This window comes from Somniosus microcephalus, chromosome 18 (assembly GCF_052327205.1).
Source record: "Somniosus microcephalus isolate GS21.2 chromosome 18, FLI_Smic_1.0, whole genome shotgun sequence".
Classification (NCBI taxonomy): Eukaryota; Metazoa; Chordata; class Chondrichthyes; order Squaliformes; family Somniosidae; genus Somniosus; species Somniosus microcephalus.
Window position 1 is genome coordinate 70,106,812 of NC_141004.1, and position 18,738 is coordinate 70,125,549.

At 52.6% G+C, this 18,738-nt stretch overlaps 1 protein-coding gene across 1 annotated transcript in view; it reads right to left on the reverse strand.

Annotated features, from left to right (window-relative positions):
* LOC147105359 (uncharacterized) overlaps positions 1-18,738 on the reverse strand; it is a 62,592-nt gene that overhangs the window by 12,044 nt on the left and 31,810 nt on the right. The window contains exon 3 of the mRNA XM_086011653.1: positions 1,374-1,589. Coding sequence (XP_085867779.1) covers positions 1,374-1,589 — 216 coding nt within the window. The remainder of the gene's footprint in view (positions 1-1,373; positions 1,590-18,738) is intronic.

Sequence of the window (18,738 nt, forward strand, 5' to 3'; positions counted from 1 at the left end):
CCTCCTGTACACTCCGCCTCCCGTACACTCCCCCTCCTGTACACTCCCCCTCCTGTACACTCCCACTCCCGTACACTCCCCCTCCTCTACATTCCCCCTCCCGTACACTCCCCCTCCCGTACGCTCCCCCTCCCGTACACTCCCCCTCCCATACACTCCCCCTCCTGTACACTCCCCCTCCTGTACACTCCCCCTCCCGTACACTCCCCCTCCCGTACACTCCCTCCCGTACACTCCGCCTCCCGTACACTCCCCCTCCAGTACACTCCCCCTCCCGTACACTCCCCCTCCTGTACACTCCCCCTCCCATACACTCCCCCTCCTGTACACTCCCCCTCTCGTACACTCCCCCTCCTGTACACTTCCGCTCCTGTACACTCCCCCTCCCTTACACTCCCCCTCCTGTACACTTCCCCTCCTGTACACTCCAACCCCCGTACACTCCCTCCTGTACACTCCCCCTCCTGTACACTCCCCCTCCCGTACACTCCCCCTCCCGTACACTTGCCCTCCCCGTACACTCCCCCGCCCGTACACTCCCCCTCCCGTACACTCCCCCTCCCGTACACTCCCCCTCCCGTACACTCCCCCTCCCGTACGCTCCCTCCTGTACACTCCCCCTCCCGTACACTCCCCCTCCCGTACACTCCCCCTCCTGTACACTCCCCCTCCCGTACACTCCCCCTCCCGTACACTCCCTCCTGTACACTCCCGCTCCTATACACTCCCCCTCCTGTACACTCCCCCTCCCGTAAGCTCCCCCTCCCGTACACTCGCCCTCCCCGTACACTCGCCCTCCCGTACACTCCCCCTCCTGTACACTCCCCCTCCTGTACACTCCCCCTCCCATACACTCCCCCTCCCGTACACTCCCTCCTGTACACTCCCCCTCCCATACACTCCCCCTCCCGTACACTCCCTCCTGTACACTCCCCCTCCTATACACTCCCCCTGCCGTACACTCCCCCTCCCGTACACTCCCCCTCCTGTACACTCCCCCTCCCGTACACTCCCCCTCCTGTACACTCCCCCTCCTGTACACTCCCCCTCCCGTACACTCGCCCTCCCGTACACTCCCCCTCCCGTACACTCCCCCTCCTCTATGCTCCCTCTCATGCTCTCTCATCAAGTATTTGAAGCAGAGAGAACAGTAGAGTTTGCTGAATTTTTCCCAAGGTCAGTGGACTAAGTGAGCACTTACCATCAGGAGGTTCAACGCACAACTTCAACTGGTGTACTAATGTATTGGAGACTAATGACTAAAGGTAGCCAGTGTCCACCTGGTGGCTGTCAATGAACTGGGAAAGCCCAGTGCATCCAATAACAAAAGAGGAGGGCCCACTCTCTGAACTCTTCCTGCTTTCATCACTTACCCATCCCCCAGAGCCAGTCAGCCAGCTTTTCAGTCTGGTATCGATGAAGCTTTTCATGACTCTCCCAATCTCTTCAGCTAGATTTGGCATCTCCTTAGCAACTTGCATTCCCAATGAAACGCTGATCTTCAGCAGATTCTGCTCAACTTTGAGCTCCTTCCCAATGGTCCACTCTTTGAAGATATTGTGCACCGTATCGGAAAAACATTTACACGCCTTAACAGAGAGAGAGAAAAAAAGTTATTTGAACAGTGCTCCCAGTGCTCTTATTCTCCTTTTTCAGCTCCATTCACCTCTACGCCCCCTCCACCCTCAGCCAGCTCTGTTCACTAGAACGCACGCAGCCTTCCTGTGTAAGAGAGCCCACCTTGAATTTTTCCTCAATGAAATTCTGCTTCCCTGCCCTAGATCCCCTGCCCCCTCGTGGGACCCACCACTGCCCAGCTGGAGGCCAACCCAGCTCACCTCACACAGTGTGCTGGCCTCCAGTCCTACGCCGGGTCCCGATTGGAGCGGGGAAGCGGCGATGGCCAGGTTAGGAAGACCCGGTCCCTAGCTCCTCTCCCCTTGGTGCCAGTGCCTCTTGTGAGAGGTGAGTGGAGGTTTCGCCTTGGAACATCCTGGAAACGTTGGAGCCCCGACACAGCTGGGTTTCCGCCCTTTCATGGTGGGTTCTCCAAACTACCTCCTGCGTTACGGCACCACTGCGGTGGAGTTTTGGGGCCATGCTGTCTTGCAAGCAGAGCAGGTCTGTGTTAAACCAAAACGTTCCCCTTAATAGCGCCTCGAGGAGGAGCTGGCGAAGTCGGCATAAGGTGTGAACATATTCTAACAGTAAAGGGTTAATTCACATTTCCCTGTAACATGAGATGTATTATAATATAAATAGGGGGGATGGGTTTCTGCAGAGTACTGCACAGTTCCATACAGTTCCCTGCCTCGTTGTCTCCGAGTTGATTACATGAGATAATTAAATAAATTTGTTTAAAATGAGTTTGAATTTGCACAATAAGAACCACGAATGTTAAAAAGAGTTCAAGGATAGTTTGGGTACATTCACTCTGGATATGGTCGTGTAGTGGTTACACTGCTGAACTAACAATCAGAAGAACATCAGATCAAATCCCACCATAGCAGTTTAAAAAACAACTGGTTCACTAATGTCCTTTAGTGGAAGGAAACTTGTCACCCTTACCTGATCTCACTACCACCATCTCGGGGCGACTATGGATGGGCAATAAATGCTGCCCGTGCCAATGTCACCCACATCCTGAGAATGAATAAAAAACTTATCTATATATATAAAAGGATATGTCTCTCTGTCTGTCTCTGTCTGTCTCTCTGTCTGTCTCTCTGTCTGTCTCTCTGTCTGTCTCTCTGTCCGGCTATACAATCAAAAGTTATAGAGCGTACCTACACATATGTTATATCAAAAGAAAGCTCATCATTAGGGGACTCTTGTAGGTGTATTTACTTTTTGCTTGGACAAAAATTGTGCCGACGGTCGGACAAAAATTGTGCCGACGGTATCCAAAAAATGTTCAAAATTCCGGCTCATTTGCATCGAGTGGGGGCGGGTTCATTGTGTGTGCGGGCGGGCCATCCTACAGTTGAGTGATGTGATGATTGACCAATCCTACAGTTCAGTGACCTGACGATTGACCAATCGTGCGTGTGTGGGCGGCCTTATCATTCTGAACCGAGGTGAGTGGCCGCCATCTTGATTCCAAACTGTTCATTTCTTTTTCCCACTTTCTGCGTGTTTCTTTTCAAATCTACATTTCCAGCAAAAAAAAAGTTGCTTTTAAAACACAAATTGTTTTTAAAAAAAGTTAATTAATTTGTAAATCTTTTCTCTAACATCTAGAATTTTCCTACCTTTCACCGTTTTTCCAGGCCTGTAAGCCTGGGCCCTCTGTTGCCCAGCCACGCCCGAGCTAGGCACCTTCCCGTCGCGCTGAAGAAGCGGCTCGCGATCGCCGCCATCTTTGTGAAGGCTGGAGGGGGCGGGCCTGAGTCGAGCGTCGCCACCCAGCCACCATCTTAGTAAAGGCAGGTGGGGCAGGAGTCAGCGCGCGCGACTTGAGTCCGGCCGGCCTCACGCGGTAGGTTGCACGGCGGCATCTCTCTCTCTGATCTTGAAGCCGGCTCGTGCGGGGGGCTGGGCTCGGGAGATCGGGGTTCGGCAGATCGGGGCTCGGGGGGGGGGCGGTGGGGCTCGGGAGATCAGGCCTTGGGAGATGGGGGGGCGGGGCTCGAGAGATCGGGGGGGCGGGGCTCGGAAGATCGGGGGAGGGGCTCGGGAGGGGCGGGGAGTGGGGCTCTGGAGATCGGGGCTCGGTTGATCGGGGGGTGGGAGATCGGGCCTCGGGAGGGCGGGGGGGCGGGGCTCGGGAGATCGGGGGCGGGGCTCGGGGAGGTGGGGGGCGGGGCTCGGGGGGCGGGGCGCTCCCCTCCCCCCCTCATTCCCCCCTCCCCCCTTCTTCCCCCTCCCCCTCCTTCCCCCCTCCCCCTTCTTCACCCCTCCCCCTTCTTCCCCCCCTCCTCCCCCTCCCCCCTCCTCCCCCTTCTTCCCCCTTCTTCCCCCCCTCCTCCCCCTTCTTCCCCCCTCCTCCCCATTCTTCTCCCCCTTCTTCCCCCCTTCTTCGCCCCCTCCCCTTCTTCCCCCCTCCCCCTCCCCCTCCCCCCCTTCTTCCCCCTCCCCCTCCCCCTTCTTCCCCCCTCCCCCCTCCCCCTTTCCTCCCCTCCCCCTTTCCTCCCCTCCCCCTTTCCTCCCCCTCCCCCTTTCCTCTCCCCCTCCTCCTTTCCTCCCCTGCCTCCCCCTTCCCCCTTCCCACCGTCGCTCTCTCTCTTCCCCCCAGTCGCTCTCTTCTCTTCCCCCAGTCGCTCTCTCTCTTCCCCCCAGTCGCTCTCTCTCTTCCCCCCCAGTCTCTCGCTCTCTCTCTTCCCCCCAGTCACTCTCTCTCTTCCCCCCAGTCACTCTCTCTCTTCCCCCCAGTCGCTCCCTCTCTTCCCCCAGTCGCTCTCTCTCTTCCCCCCCAGTCGCTCTCTCTCTTCCCCCCAGTCGCTCTCTCTCTTCCCCCCAGTCGCTCTCTCTCTTCCCCCCAGTCGCTCTCTCTCTTCCCCCCCAGTCTCTCGCTCTCTCTCTTCCCCCAGTCACTCTCTCTCTTCCCCCAGTCACTCTCTCTCTTCCCCTAGTCGCTCCCTCTCTTCCCCCCAGTCACTCTCTCTCTTCCCCCAGTCACTCTCTCTCTTCCCCCCAGTCACTCTCTCTCTTCCCCCCAGTCGCTCCCTCTCTTCCCCCAGTCGCTCTCTCTCTTCCCCCCAGTCGCACTCTCTCTTCCCCCCAGTCGCTCTCTCTCTTCCCCCCAGTCGCTCTCTCTCTTCCCCCAGTCGCTCTCTCTCTTCCCCCCCGGTCTCTCGCTCTCTCTCTTCCCCCCAGTCACTCTCTCTCTTCCCCCCAGTCACTCTCTCTCTTCCCCTAGTCGCTCCCTCTCTTCCCCCAGTCACTCTCTCTCTTCCCCCCAGTCACTCTCTCTCTTCCCCCAGTCACTCTCTCTCTCCTTCCCCCCAGTCGCTCCCTCTCTTCCCCCCAGTCGCTCTCTCTCTTCCCCCCAGTCGCTCTCTCTCTTCCCCAGTCGCTCTCTCTCTCTCTTACAACCACAACATGCCCTCAAAAGACCCTCGGCACCGCCGGGCCACTTCAGCTAGCCTCTTTATAAAAGAGAATAAAGAGCTATTTGTTAATATTAAAGCTGTGTTATTTCATTGTGTTAGGGACCGATCCACGACACGAACAAGTGGGTTATTACATTCTCAGAGGCTCCTTGTTTAACTATACAAACATGCTGAATAATTAACTGACTACGATAAAACAGCGCATAACAGGCCTGGCCTCAGAGCCTGCTGTAATTCAGCGACTGCATTGCCCTGAAATGTCACAACAAGTGGTTTTCAAAAGTAAAAAAAAAAAATTCAGATGAAATGCTGAGCATTTAAAAAAATAATTAGAAATTGTTAACGAAGCGGAAGAGCTCATGTATGTGAGAAAAGGAAAAACCAAGGCTCCAAACATAGGAATATAGGAGCTGGAGGAGGCCATTCAGCCCCTCGAGCCTGCTCCGCCATTCAATGGGGTCATGGCTGATCTGTATCCTAACTCCATCCACCCACCTTGGCTCCATATCCTTTAATACCTTGTCTAGCAATAATCTATCAATCTCAGAGTTAAAATTATTAATTGAGCTGGCTAGCATCTACTGCTTTTTGTGGGACAGAGTTCCACACTTCTACCATCCTTTATGTGTAGACGTTTCCTAACTTCTCTCCTGGACATGGCCTGGCTCTGATTTTAAGGTCATGTCCCCTTGTCCGAGACTCCCCCACCAGCAGAAACTGTTTCTCTCCATCTACCCTATCAATTCCTTTCAAAACCCTAAAAAATTAAATCACCCTATTGTAGGAATGGCTAGATTCCTAACTAAAGGACTGAGGTCGAGTCAGTCTATCAAACAAACAATGTTTAATACTAATCAACAGAGTTTAAAACGAAAACACAGGAGAACTACATTACAGGTCTGTACTCTTTGCTGGCTCCACGAGGACTGGCTAGGGCGGCTCCCCAGCCTGACGTCATGACGTCATCACGTTTTCCCGCCTCTGGAGGATCACGTGATCAACGTGATGACGTCATCGCGTTTGGTCTCATTCTTAAAGGGACCGCGCTATGTACATGCAATGATATGAACAAAGATACAGATTCATTCTGTAGCTAATAATTTGTTAAAGATAATTATGTACATTAGATCAGAATCCCCCTGGTGGCTCCGCCACATGCGCCCCCCCAGAATTGTCTTTAACAGTAAAAGTCAATCGACTAGGAGGTCTGACAAGTCTGTCAGAGCGACTCCTGTATTCTTGGAGTGGACGTTGTTGAACAGCAGGCGGGCTGGCGGACGGAAGCCTTCGGTCTGGCGTGGATGCAGTGGGAGGTCGACCACGTCGTGGTGGCTGTGCAGTCTCTACTGGCCGGTCGATGTCCAGGTGTGCCGGTTTGAGACGGTCAATGGATATGTGGTCGGGTTTACCACCGATGTCTACAGAGAAACTCTTGTCGCCTGTCTCCAGTACACGAAAAGGGCCTGTGTAAGGGGCCTTGAGCGGATCCCTATGGGCATCATGACGAATGAATACAAATTCAGCATTCTTCAGGTCCGCTGGTACGTGTGCAGATGGAAGGCCGTGATGCGAAGTTGGGATAGGCGCAAAAGCCCTGGCTGTTTCCCGGTGGCTGCTGAGTTGTTCGGCTGCGGACCATGGCTCAGTTGGAAGCGGCAGGAAATCTCCCGGTACGCGGAGTGGCTGGCCGTACACGAGCTCCGTGGCGGACGATTGCAGGTCCTCTTTGGGTGCCGTGCAGAGACCCAACATGACCCACGGAAGCTTATCCACCCATCCGGCGCCTTGGAGGCTGGCCCTCAGCGATGCCTTTAACGATCTGTGGAAACGTTCGCACAAACCGTTTGCCTGCGGGTGATAGGCCATGGTGCGGTGAAGCTTGGTGCCGAGACCCTGGGCTACAGCGTTCCAGAGCTCGGAAGAGAACTGTGGACTGCGGTCTGTCGAAATGTCCGCCGGAACACCGAAACGTGCGACCCACGAGGAGAGGAATGCTCTGGCGACATCAGCGGATGTAGTAGATGCCAGAGGAACTGCCTCTGGCCATCTAGTAGTATGATCGACCGTGGTGAGGATGTGTGTGAACCCCTGCAACGGTGGAAGCGGCCCGACGAGGTCCACATTGACATGGTCGAATCGACGTTCTGGTACTGCAAACGTGGCCAATGGGACCTTAACGTGACGTTGCACCTTAGACGTTTGACAGACGACGCAGGTGTTAGCCCAGTCGCTGATATCCTTACGCATTCCTCTCCAGACGAACTTAGCCGACATTAATTTTTGAGATGCCTTCACGCCAGGATGCGAAAGCCCATGTATGGCGTCGAAAACTTTGCGGCGCCAGGCGACTGGAACGATCGGGTGGGAATCTCCCATGGAGACATCGCAGAGTAACGAGGTGCCTGCAGCGTGGAATTGCACATCGGTCGGTTGGAGGCTAGAGGTGTCGATGCGATACGCCTTTGTTTCAGGGTCGGATGCCTGATCGGTAGCCATGAGGGCATAATCGATGCCCAGCTGGACCGCCCGTACGGTCGCGCGAGAAAGGCAATCAGCTACCAAGTTGTCCTTGCCAGCTACGTGTTGGACGTCTGTCATGAATTCTGAAATGAAAGTTAGCTGTCGCTGCTGTCGAGCCGACCACGGTTCGGCGGTCTTGGCCATGGCGAAGGTCAGTGGTTTGTGATCTACAAACGCAGTGAAGGGACGTCCTTCTAACAAAAAATGGAAATGGCAGATAGCCAGGAACAGCGCCAGCAACTCCCGGTTGAAAGTGCTATATTTGCGTTCGTTGCGCCGGAGTTGGCGGCTGAAAAATGCCAGTGGTTGCCACATCCCGTTGACCCACTGTTCCTGCACAGCGCCTATGGCATAGTCGGAAGCGTCGGTGGTAAGGGCGATGGTGGCACCTGGCAGAGGGTGCGCCAACATAGTTGCATTGGCTAGAGCGGTTTTTGTATTGTCGAAAGCGTTGTCCATTTCGACCGTCCAGGCTATTGTATCCTTTCCGGCCTTGCCTTTGAGGGCCTCGTAGAGGGGCTGCATGAGTCGTGCTGCCTTGGGCACAAAGCGGTGGTAGAAATTCACCATGCCCAGGAATTCTTGAAGAGCCTTGGTGGACTGCGGCCTTGGGAATGCCGTAATTGCTTCGACCTTTGACTGCAGCGGAATTGCGCCCTCCGAAGTAATGCGGTGGCCCAAGAAGTCAGTCTGTTGTAGGCCGAACTGACACTTGGCCGGGTTGATTATGAGGCCATGTTGGCTGAGGCGCCGAAAGAGGGTGCGGAGATGGCAGACGTGTTCCTCTTTGGTAGAGCTGCCTATCAGGATGTCGCCAAGGTAGACAAATAAAAAGGGAAGATCCCGTAGGACCGAGTCCATTAGTCGTTGAAAAGCCTGTGCGGCGTTCTTGAGCCCAAATGGCATCCGTAGAAACTCGAACAGTCCAAAGGGAGTGATGACAGCCGTTTTCTGGACGTCCTGCAGGTGTACGGGAACTTGGTGGTAGCCACGGACGAGGTCGACCTTGGAGAAGATTGAGTTTCCCGCCAAATGGATGGAGAAATCCTGCATATGCGGAATCGGGTACCGATCGGGAATAGTGGCGTCATTAAGGCGTCGGTAGTCCCCGCATGGCCGCCATCCACCGCCGGGCTTTGGGACGATGTGGAGAGGCGAGGACCAGGGACTATTCGACCGGCGAATAATCCCCAGCCGTTCCATCGTGGCAAACTCTGCCTTCGCAGCCGCGAGCTTGCCGGGTTCCAGGCGCCGAGCTCGCACGTAAACCGGGGAGCCAGTCGTAGTAATGTGGTGTTCGACACCATGCGTAGTGGCCGAGGAGGAGAAAGTGGGCTTAGTCAGCTCCGGGAATTCACCTAATAGGCGAGTGAACTCGTCCGGCGAGGGCAACGCGCAGGAGACAGTCTGCGGCGTTGCGGAAGCAAGGGATGGAGTGGAAGGTGGCCGCGTTGACCAATCGACGATTTCTTACATCCACCAAGAAGCTGTTGGCACATAAGAAATCCGTGCCGAGGATGGCTTGCGAAACCTTGGCTGTAATAAATTCCCACTGAAACCGTTGCCCGCCGAAGCACACCTGGACCCGCCGTTTGCCAAAGGAACGAATGGCCCCGCCATTAGCTGCCACGAGGGAGGGGCCGTGCATCCCAAACTGAATATCGAGTGCTGAGGCAGGAAGGATGCTACACTGCGCCCCGGTGTCGCATAAAAAGCGTCGGCCTGAGAGGGAATCTGTAATGTAGAGGAGCATCCCGGAATTTCCAATCGCCATCGCGGCCGCGGAACGTTCCTCAGACTCGGTCCTCTTTTTCTTTTTTTTAGGCGCGAAACTGCAGGGAGGGCGGCAGCCTCTGGCTTTCGCGCCGAAACGGGCGTGGTAACAACACAAGCCGGGGGATGGCGGCATCGGGGCGGCGTTCGCGGGGGAGGGGTGCCTCGTGGCGGCGCAGGTTTGCTGCGTGACCGCATAAATCGTATCTGCTTCTGCAGCCAGTGCTGCGCAATCTGTGGCTTCCGATCTGGCGAGATTTCCTCTCAGGCCGGCGTTTTTTATGCAACATCAGGGCACAGTGTAGCATCCTTCCTGCCTCAGCACTCGATATTCAGTTTGGAATGCACGGCCCCTCCCTCATGGCAGCTAATGGCGGGGCCATTCGTTCCTTTGGCAAACGGCGGGTCCAGGTGTGCTTTGGCGGGCAACGGTTTCAGTGGGAATTTATTACAGCCAAGGTTTCGCATGCCATCCTCGGCACGGATTTCTTATGCGCCAACAGCTTCTTGGTGGATGTAAGAAATCGTCGATTGGTCAACGCGGCCACCTTCCACTCCATCCCTTGCTAACGCAGTTCCGCAACATCGCACACTGTCTCCTGCGCATTGCCCTCGCCGGACGAGTTCACTTGCCTATTAGGTGAATTCCTGAACCTGCTCGGGTAGTTGACTCAGGAATAACTCCCGAAAGAGGAAACATTGTGGTTCTGAGCCAAGGAGCGTGAGCATCTGGCTCATTAACTCAGATGGCTTGGAATCGCCAAGCCCGGGCAAAGCGAGTAGCCGGCGGGCACGCTCCGCCTTCGTGAGCCCGAAGACCTGTATTAACCGCGCTTTAAGAGTATTATACTTGCTGTCAACCGGGGGGTTTTCGAGCAGGCTGATGATCCGTGAGGCCGTGGATCTGTCGAGTGCGGAGACCACGTAAAGGTAACGGGTCTGATCCGCAACGATGTTTCGGAGATCGAATTGTGCTTCTGCTTGGACGAACCAGGAGGCCGCCTGTTGTTCCCAAAACTGTGGGAGCTTCAAAGCCACGGAGTTCGCTTCCATGTTTCGTCGCGCTTCGCTTCTTCCGCGAAAATTGTTCACGAAAATTCGGGGTCACCACTGTAGGAATGGCTAGATTCCTAACTAAAGGACTGAGGTTGAGTCAGTCTATCAAAAAAACGATGTTTAATACTAATCAACAGAGTTTAAAACGAAAACACAGGAGACCTACATTACAGGTCTGTACTCTTTGCTGGCGCCACGAGGACTGGCTAGGGCAGCTCCCCAGCCTGACGTCATGACGTCATCACGTTTTCCCGCCGCTGGAGGATCACGTGATCAACGTGATGACGTCATCGCGTTTGGTCTCATTCTTAAAGGGACCGCGCTATGTACATGCAATGATATGAACAAAGATATAGATTCATTCTGTAGCTAATAATTTGTTAAAGATAATTATGTACATTAGATCAGAGTCCCCCTGGTGGCTCCGCCACACTATAACACTTTCTATTGCAGGGAATACAAGCCCAGTTGTTGTAATTTCTCCTTGTAATCTAACCCTTGGAGCCCTGGGAACATTCTGGTGAAGTTGTGCTGTGCTGCGCTCCCTCCGAGGCCAGTATGTCCTTCCTAAGGTGCGGTGCCCAGAGCTGTACACAGTGCTCCAGACGTGGTCTAACCAGGCCTTTGTGTAGCTGTAGCAAAACTGCTGCCCTTTTATATTCCAGCCCTCTAGTTATAAAGGTGAACATTCCATTAGCCTTTTGGATTTTGTTTTGTGCCTGACTACTACATTTTAGTGATCTGTGTACTTGGACCGGTAAATCTCTTTGGACCTCCACTGTTCCGAGCTTTTCACCATTTAAAAATACTCAGACCTCTCCTTTTTTGGTTCAAAATAGATGACCTCACTCTGATCAAATATATGCCTTCATCAGCCCTTGTGTTTTACCTGCTTTGTATTGTGTGTACCGCCCCCTTTTTCCTATTGTGTGTATTGGCTACGCCCCTGCCTTTTGTCATATAAAGGTCTCAAGAGCTGTATGAGTCATTCTATCAGACGAACCTGATGTGGAAAGACCTGCAATGTTCTTAGTGATTAAAAGCCTTTAGTTGAATCCTTTAAACTCCTTGGCCTAGAAATTCAGTTTGGGGCGGCCAGCTGGCTAGCGCCCAAAAGTTAGCGCTGGGCGCGGAGCCACTTGCGACCGTCAGATATTCGTCTTCTGCGCCCCAATCCGGAACCGGGCGCTATTCCAGGGTGTGCCCGCCTCCGCTTGGGGCGCTGAAAGTGAATTTCAGCGCTCTTGGTGCCGTTGCGCCAGCCGCTGCGGAGCGGCAGGCTGCGGTACTGCAGGCCTCCTCCTTCTTTTAAGGGGGAGCTGCCTGCAATGGGGAGATCGCCGCTGGAGAGTGCCGGCAAATGAGCCCGGCACCTCGGAGAAGTGCCGGGTTAGCGGAAAGCAGCCGGCAATGCCGCGGGGGGGGGGGGGGAGGAGGCCGGGGAAGGAGGTGCGGGCAGGTGGCCGCCGAAAAAGCGGCCGGCCGCACCTCCACCTTAAAGCGCCCCACTAAGGCTACAGTACGGCCCCGATGTCTGGTCGCTGTTTGCGGCCGCTGCGGAAGAGGCGGCCGCAACTAAATATGGGGATCGGGCCGGTTTCGGGGCGGAACCGGGGCACTGCGCACACCGATGACGTCATCGGTGCCGACGCAGCGCTAACGGCTACCGCCGCCAATACCGCTGCGCTGAATATCAGCGCAAACTCATTTTTGGCGCAGAAGCCCTCTTTAGGCGGTAACTGGCCGCAAAGCTGGCGGGGCCTTACTGAATTTCTAGGCCCTTGTCTTTGAGTTATTGATGGCACATCACTCACACTTACCAGCGTTGAAATCCATCTGCCACAGCTTTGCCCACTCACTTAAGCAATCAATCTCTCTTTGTAATTTGATGCTCCCGTCTACACTACTTACTATGCCACCAATCTTTGTGGCATCGTTAAACCTGGATAGATGGCTCGCTATTGTGTTACCCAATTCATTAATAAAAATAGTGAATAGTTGGTGCCCCAACTACTACAGGAGTGATAACTTGACAGGACATGCTCATCAGGCCTGGTTAGACCACGTCTGGAGCACTGTGTACAGCTCTGGGCACCACACCTTAGGAAGGACATACTGGCCTCGGAGGGAGCGCAGCGCAGCACAGCATAACTTCACCAGAATGTTCCCAGTGCTCCAAGGGTTAGATTACAAGGAGAAATTATATGTGCAGATAGTTTTATAAAAAGCCCCTTTTGATAATATGGTTATTTCTACACAATCGAACACCAACAGAGTGGTTCCCTTTTCTGCCATATCACAAAGAGAAAGAACAAAAACACTTGCATCTCCACAATGCCTTTCCCAACCTCAGTATGTAAAGCGCTTTATAGCTTTGTGAAGTGTAGTCACTGTTGTGATGTAGGAAATGCAGCAGTCAATTGGCACACAGCAATGTGATAATGCCCATTTTTGCTGATGTTGATTGAGGAATAAGTATTGGCCAGGACACCGGGGAGAACTCCCCCCTGCTCTTCTTCGAACAGTGCCATGGGATCTTTAGCCTCCGCCTGCGAGGGCAGACAGTTTAATGTCAGCACCTCCGACAGTGCAGCACTGCACTGAAGTGTTAGCCTGGATTATGGCTGAAGTCCCTGGCATGGGACTTGAACTCACTGCATTCTGACTCAAAGGCCAGCGTGCTACCAATGAGCCACAGCTGACACCTGCCAATGAAAGAATTGGCCTTTGTCTTATCTCCGGACGCTCAAAAGCATTTCACAGGCTGGAAAATACTTTTCACGTGTTGTCATTGTCGCTTTGTGGACAAATATGGCAGGGCAATTTGTGCACAGCAAGAGCTCAGAAAAAAGCAACGAGTTAAATGACCAGTTAATTTGGTTGCGGGATGAAAGAAGATTGAGGGATTGATGTTGGCGAGGAGACTTTGACACCTCCTTTGCTCTTCCTCAAATTTTACATCCGCCAGAACAGACAAACTCGGGTTAACATCTCACCTGAAAAACGGCACCTTCGACAGAGCAGCACTCCCTCAGTGCTGCACTGGAGTGTCTGCCTAGATTATGTGCTCAAGTCTCTGGGGTGGGGGCTTGACCCCACGATCTACTGGCGCAGAGATGACCCTCACTGAGCCAAACTGACAATACGGCTAGAATTTTTCACCACTGTGGTGCCCAGTCCGTCATTTTCTGCCCATTTATTTTAATGGAAAACTGTGGCCTGGGTAGCACAGAAGCAGAAATGTTGGCCAATATATCATTGACAGGGTGATGGGGATTGGAAGGATATGTCCACTTTTGGTTACCAATAACAATGTAACATCTCTGTTAGGATTCAGCTCAGCCGTGGCTATATTCTCAGACTCAGTGGCATTCCTGTAAGCTTACAGGAGTTGCCTCACACTGCCCTATATCTACTTGTATGATGATAGCGGGACCCAGCGAGTAACAAAATGACCTTGTTGTTGTGTATGTACCTTTAAGGGAATAACTGGTCTTAGACTGCAGTACCGGCAGTGACCACCCCTGTATAAAAGGCCCTAGCAGGCTTCTGTAGTTTCAGTTTCAAGCTGCCTCTTGTTCAGTAAAGTACCTGTTAAACTGTTCTCCTGAAGTCCGTGTATTATTGAGGCGCGGACTTTACAGTGGCGACGAGTAAGTTCGAACTCACCTGCAGTGTGGCATCATCTCACGGGGATCTCGCCTGAAAGGAAGGTCCTGGAAGGTCGTAGTCTGAGCAATGGGCGTCGACCGAGGGCAACTGCCCAAAGAATCCATCGGTGTTCGGAGAATTGCGAGAGAGACTGTGGTTCCAGCGAATCGTGCTGGTAGCAGGTAGCGCGCTGACCCTTCCGGACTGCGGCGGGCTCAAGCTCGATCGAGCGGCTCTACAAATCGGGCCGCGCAGCGTTGCCGGGAAAAGAAAACAAGAGAGAGAGGGTGGAGTGCACAGGGCGCAGTCGGTGCTCGAGAACAGGACATCGGAGAGAAACTAAACGGGGGGGAAGGAAAGCGAGACGCGCCGAAGCTGCGGGTCGCCGCCATTACCCCGTAGCACGCTAGGAGCAGCGTGGCAGTAAGGGGAAGAAGCAAAAGCGCGTAGGCGCCATTTTATCCCGTTGGGGAAGAAGCAAAAGCGCGGGAGGTGCCATTTTATTCCATTGGGGAAGAAGCAAAAGCGCGGGAGGCGCCATTTTAAATCGCCCAAGATGCCGAAAAGTGGCAGTATCACTGCTTTCGACAATGAGGTAGAAGACTGGACCACGTATGTGGAAAGAATTGAAGTGTACTGCAAGGCAAATGAGGTGGCTGATGGAAAGAGGGCGTCGGTATTATTAAATCTGATGGGTGCGAGTACGTACGGCCTATTGCGGAATTTAATTACCCCAGCTAAACCAATGGAGAAAAGTTTTGAGGAGATTGTTCATATCTTACAGGAACACCTAAGCCCTACACCACTGCTGATAGCAGAAAGATTCAAGTTCCATGAAAGAAACCAGCACAAAGATGAGAGCAATGCTGACTATCTTACGGAACTACGCAAGTTATCGAAGCACTGCCAGTTCGGAGCAGGACTGGCAGACACCTTACGGGATAAGTTTGTCTGTGGGCTCCAGAGTGAAGGAACCCAGAAATGACTACTTTCAAAAAAGGACCTGACGCTAGAACAGGCTTTCAGCGTGGCAGTATCCTACGAAGCAGCAGCACGGGGAGCTGCGGAAATACAACAGAAACCACAAGAATACAGCGCTAACGAAATGGCGTATGGAGCCGAAAAGTGCTATCGCTGCGGCAGAACAACCCATGAGCAGAAGGACTGCTGGTTTAAAGACAAAATATGCAGGCAATGTGGGAAAATGGGACATATAGCAAGAGTCTGCAGGTCGGGAAAGAAGACCAACACGACAAGAACTACTAAGGAACAGTACAGGAAAGTAAAGAAACTGACAGATAGTAGTTCAGAAGATCAGGAGAGTGATAAGGACTCCGGGAGCAGGCGACTAAGTTGTTTAAAGTTACACAACGTGATTGCAAAAGAAGATCACCGAACCATTTGGGTCACCCTCATGGTAGCAGGGTCCCCAGTGAAGATGGAATTGGACACAGGATCAGCCCTAACTGTCATGAATCGACGAGACTATGAGCGGCTATTCTCACACATACCCTTAAAGGACACGTCCATTGTATTGAAGACATACACGGGGCAAAAGGTCTACCCCAGAGGAAAAATAAGGGTGCCAGTTGAATATAATGGAAAGGAAACACAGAAACTATACATGTATATACTACGAGATGGAGGACCACCATTATTGGGACGTGAATGGATCCGAAGACTACAATTGGATTGGCATTCCATTCTGGCACTAATTGTGACTGACAAAAAAGATGATGACGTCGCACCTGGACGTCTGTCACAAATTCTATCTGACGCGGAAGAGGTGTTCCAACAAGGACTTGGGACTCTAAAAGGAGTAAAGGCAACCATAAAGATTGAGGATAACGCAACCCCAAAATTTTTCAAGGCCAGACCGGTGCCATACGCGATACGCCCAGCTGTGGAAGCTGAACTGGAGAGTCTGGAGCGTTCGGGGGTGCTGTCTAAGGTGGACTGGAGCGAGTGGGCCACACCCATCGTTCCTGTAATGAAGAAAGCATTGAGCAGCACGCCTGGGGAGCCAAGGAAGGTTCGCATCTGTGGGGACTTCAAGGTGACTGTGAACCCAGTCCTGCACACAGTACAGTATCCGCTTCCACGGATAGAAGATATTTTCGCCTCACTATCTGGAGGGAAACGTTTTACAAAGATTGACCTGGCTCAAGCGTATCTACAAACGGAGGTGGAAGAAGCATCGAGGAAATACCTCACGATAAACACTCACAAAGGCCTTTACCAGTACAATCGACTGGTATTTGGGGTAGCATCGGCCCCGGCTATGTGGCAGAGGGCAATGGAACAATTCCTGCAAGGGATCCTGGGGACCCAGTGTTATTTGGACGACATCCTGGTTACGGGTGAAAATGACAATGAACACCTTGCCAACCTGGAACAGGTGCTCACGAGATTGCAGGAATATGGGCTACGAGCCAACCGTCCCAAATGCGAGTTCTTCAGGAGACAAATCTCGTATTGTGGCCACATGATTGATGAGGAAGGGTTGCATAAGTCGCCGGGCAAGATTGAGGCTGTAGTCAAGGCTCCAGCACCAGAAAATGTGTCGCAACTGAGTTCGTTCCTCGGGTTGGTGAACTACTACCATAAGTTCTTGCCGAATTTATCTACAATTCTGCACCCACTGAACGCCCTCCTTCAAACTGGTGTAACATGGAAATGGAGTGATGAGTGTAAGCGTGCCTTTCAGGAATGTAAATGCCAAATCACTTCAAAAGAAGCATTGGCCCACTACAACCCAACACTACCGACTCGGTTGGCATGTGATGCGTCACCTTACGGCATTGGAGCGGTGCTGTCACACAAATTCTGTGACGGTTCAGAGAGGCCAATAGCCTTTTCATCACGCTCGCTAACCTCAGCCGAGCGTAACTACACCCAGATTGACAGGGAGGCCCTCAGCCTGGTGTGGGGGGTGAAGAAGTTCAATCACTATCTGCACGGGCAGAAATTCACCCTACTGACTGATCATCAACCCCTGGTTTCAATTTTTAACCCAAAGAAGGGCGTTCCGGTGATGACGGCGCAACAGCTGCAAAGATGGTCACTTTTTCTAGGGGCACATCAGTATGACATAGAGTACAAAGGTACGAAACAACATTTAAACGCTGATGGGCTGTCGCGCCTACCGTTGCCTATGGCGGAAGAAGCACCTGCAGTGGACCCTGTGGAGCTATTCCATGCGACCATAGTCGAATGTTTGCCTGTTACAAACGCAAGTATTGAGAAGGAAACCCGAAATGACCCGACACTCTCTCGGGTCTATGATTTGACGGTGAAGTGATGGCCAGCATATGGCGACTCACTGTTGCCAGCATTCTCGCCAAGGAGGGAACAGCTGTCAGTGTGCCGGGGAACCTTGATGTGTGGATCCCGAGTGGTAATTCCACCCAAGTTGAGAGATAGAGTACTCAATGAGCTTCACAAGGGTCATCTGGGAGGGGTAAAAATGAAGAGCCTAGCCAGGGCGTTTGTGTGGTGGCCGGGAATCGATAAAGAAATCGAGGATATGACCAAGAGATGCACAGGATGCCAGAAGGTCCAAAACGCTCCACCACAGGCCCCGCTACATCCATGGGAGTGTCCCTCATCACCATGGCAACGGGTACACATTGATTTCGCTGGTCCATTTATGGACTCAAAGTTTCTAATCGCTGTGGACGCCCATTCGAAATGGCCAGAGGTCATTAAAATGTCCTCCACCACCACGGAAAAAACTATTGCAGTCCTAAGGACCATCTTCGCCAGGAATGGGTTGCCAGAACAGATCTGTTCCAACAATGGCCCACAGTTTGTGTCTGAGGATTTCCGGAGGTTCCTGAAGAATAATGGGGTGAAACATTACACATCTGCCCCATATCATCCAGCCACAAATGGATTGGCTGAGAGGTTTGTTCAGACCTTTAAAAAGGCCATAAAGGCAATGTATAATGACGACATACCACTGCAACACAAGGTGGATAACTTCCTGTTTGCTTACCGGAATGCGACACATGCAGTAACCAACCAAACTCCAGCCGTACTGTTTTTCAACCGGAGACTAAGATGTCGCTTGGATTTGCTCAAACCAAACATAAGACGAGATGTTGAGGATAAGCAGTTCCAGCACATAAATGAGAAGCCAACCAGGAGCTTCAAGATAGGGCAACCAGTCTTGGCCCGCGACTACCGAACAGAAAAATGGCAGCCAGGCACGATATGCACACAGCAGGGACCACTAATGTACACAGTGGATGTTGGAGAGAGCATCGTGAGATGCCATGCTGACCAGATTCTAGAGTCACAGGAACAAGCCAAACCTGTACCACAAGCATGTGCACCTGGTAATGAGCCCGAAGTACAGATTGCATCTACCTCAGAAGCAGGGGTATTGGAAGCTGACGAACCAACCAATGACAATGAGCCAGAATTGACTCCACCGCCAGAACAGGATACTCGAGAAAGGCGCTATCCAGTCCGGATCAGGAAGCCTCCTCAAAGACTGAACTTATAAATGATTATTTCAGTTGATGTATATATTACTGAGAAAATTGTAATTGTAATTAGTTATTATTTAGTTGTTAAATGAATGTTATGTACTGTTTATCTAAAAGGGGAGGAATTGTTGTGTATGTACCTTTAAGGGAATAACTGGTCTTAGACTGCAGTACCGGCAGTGACCACCCCTGTA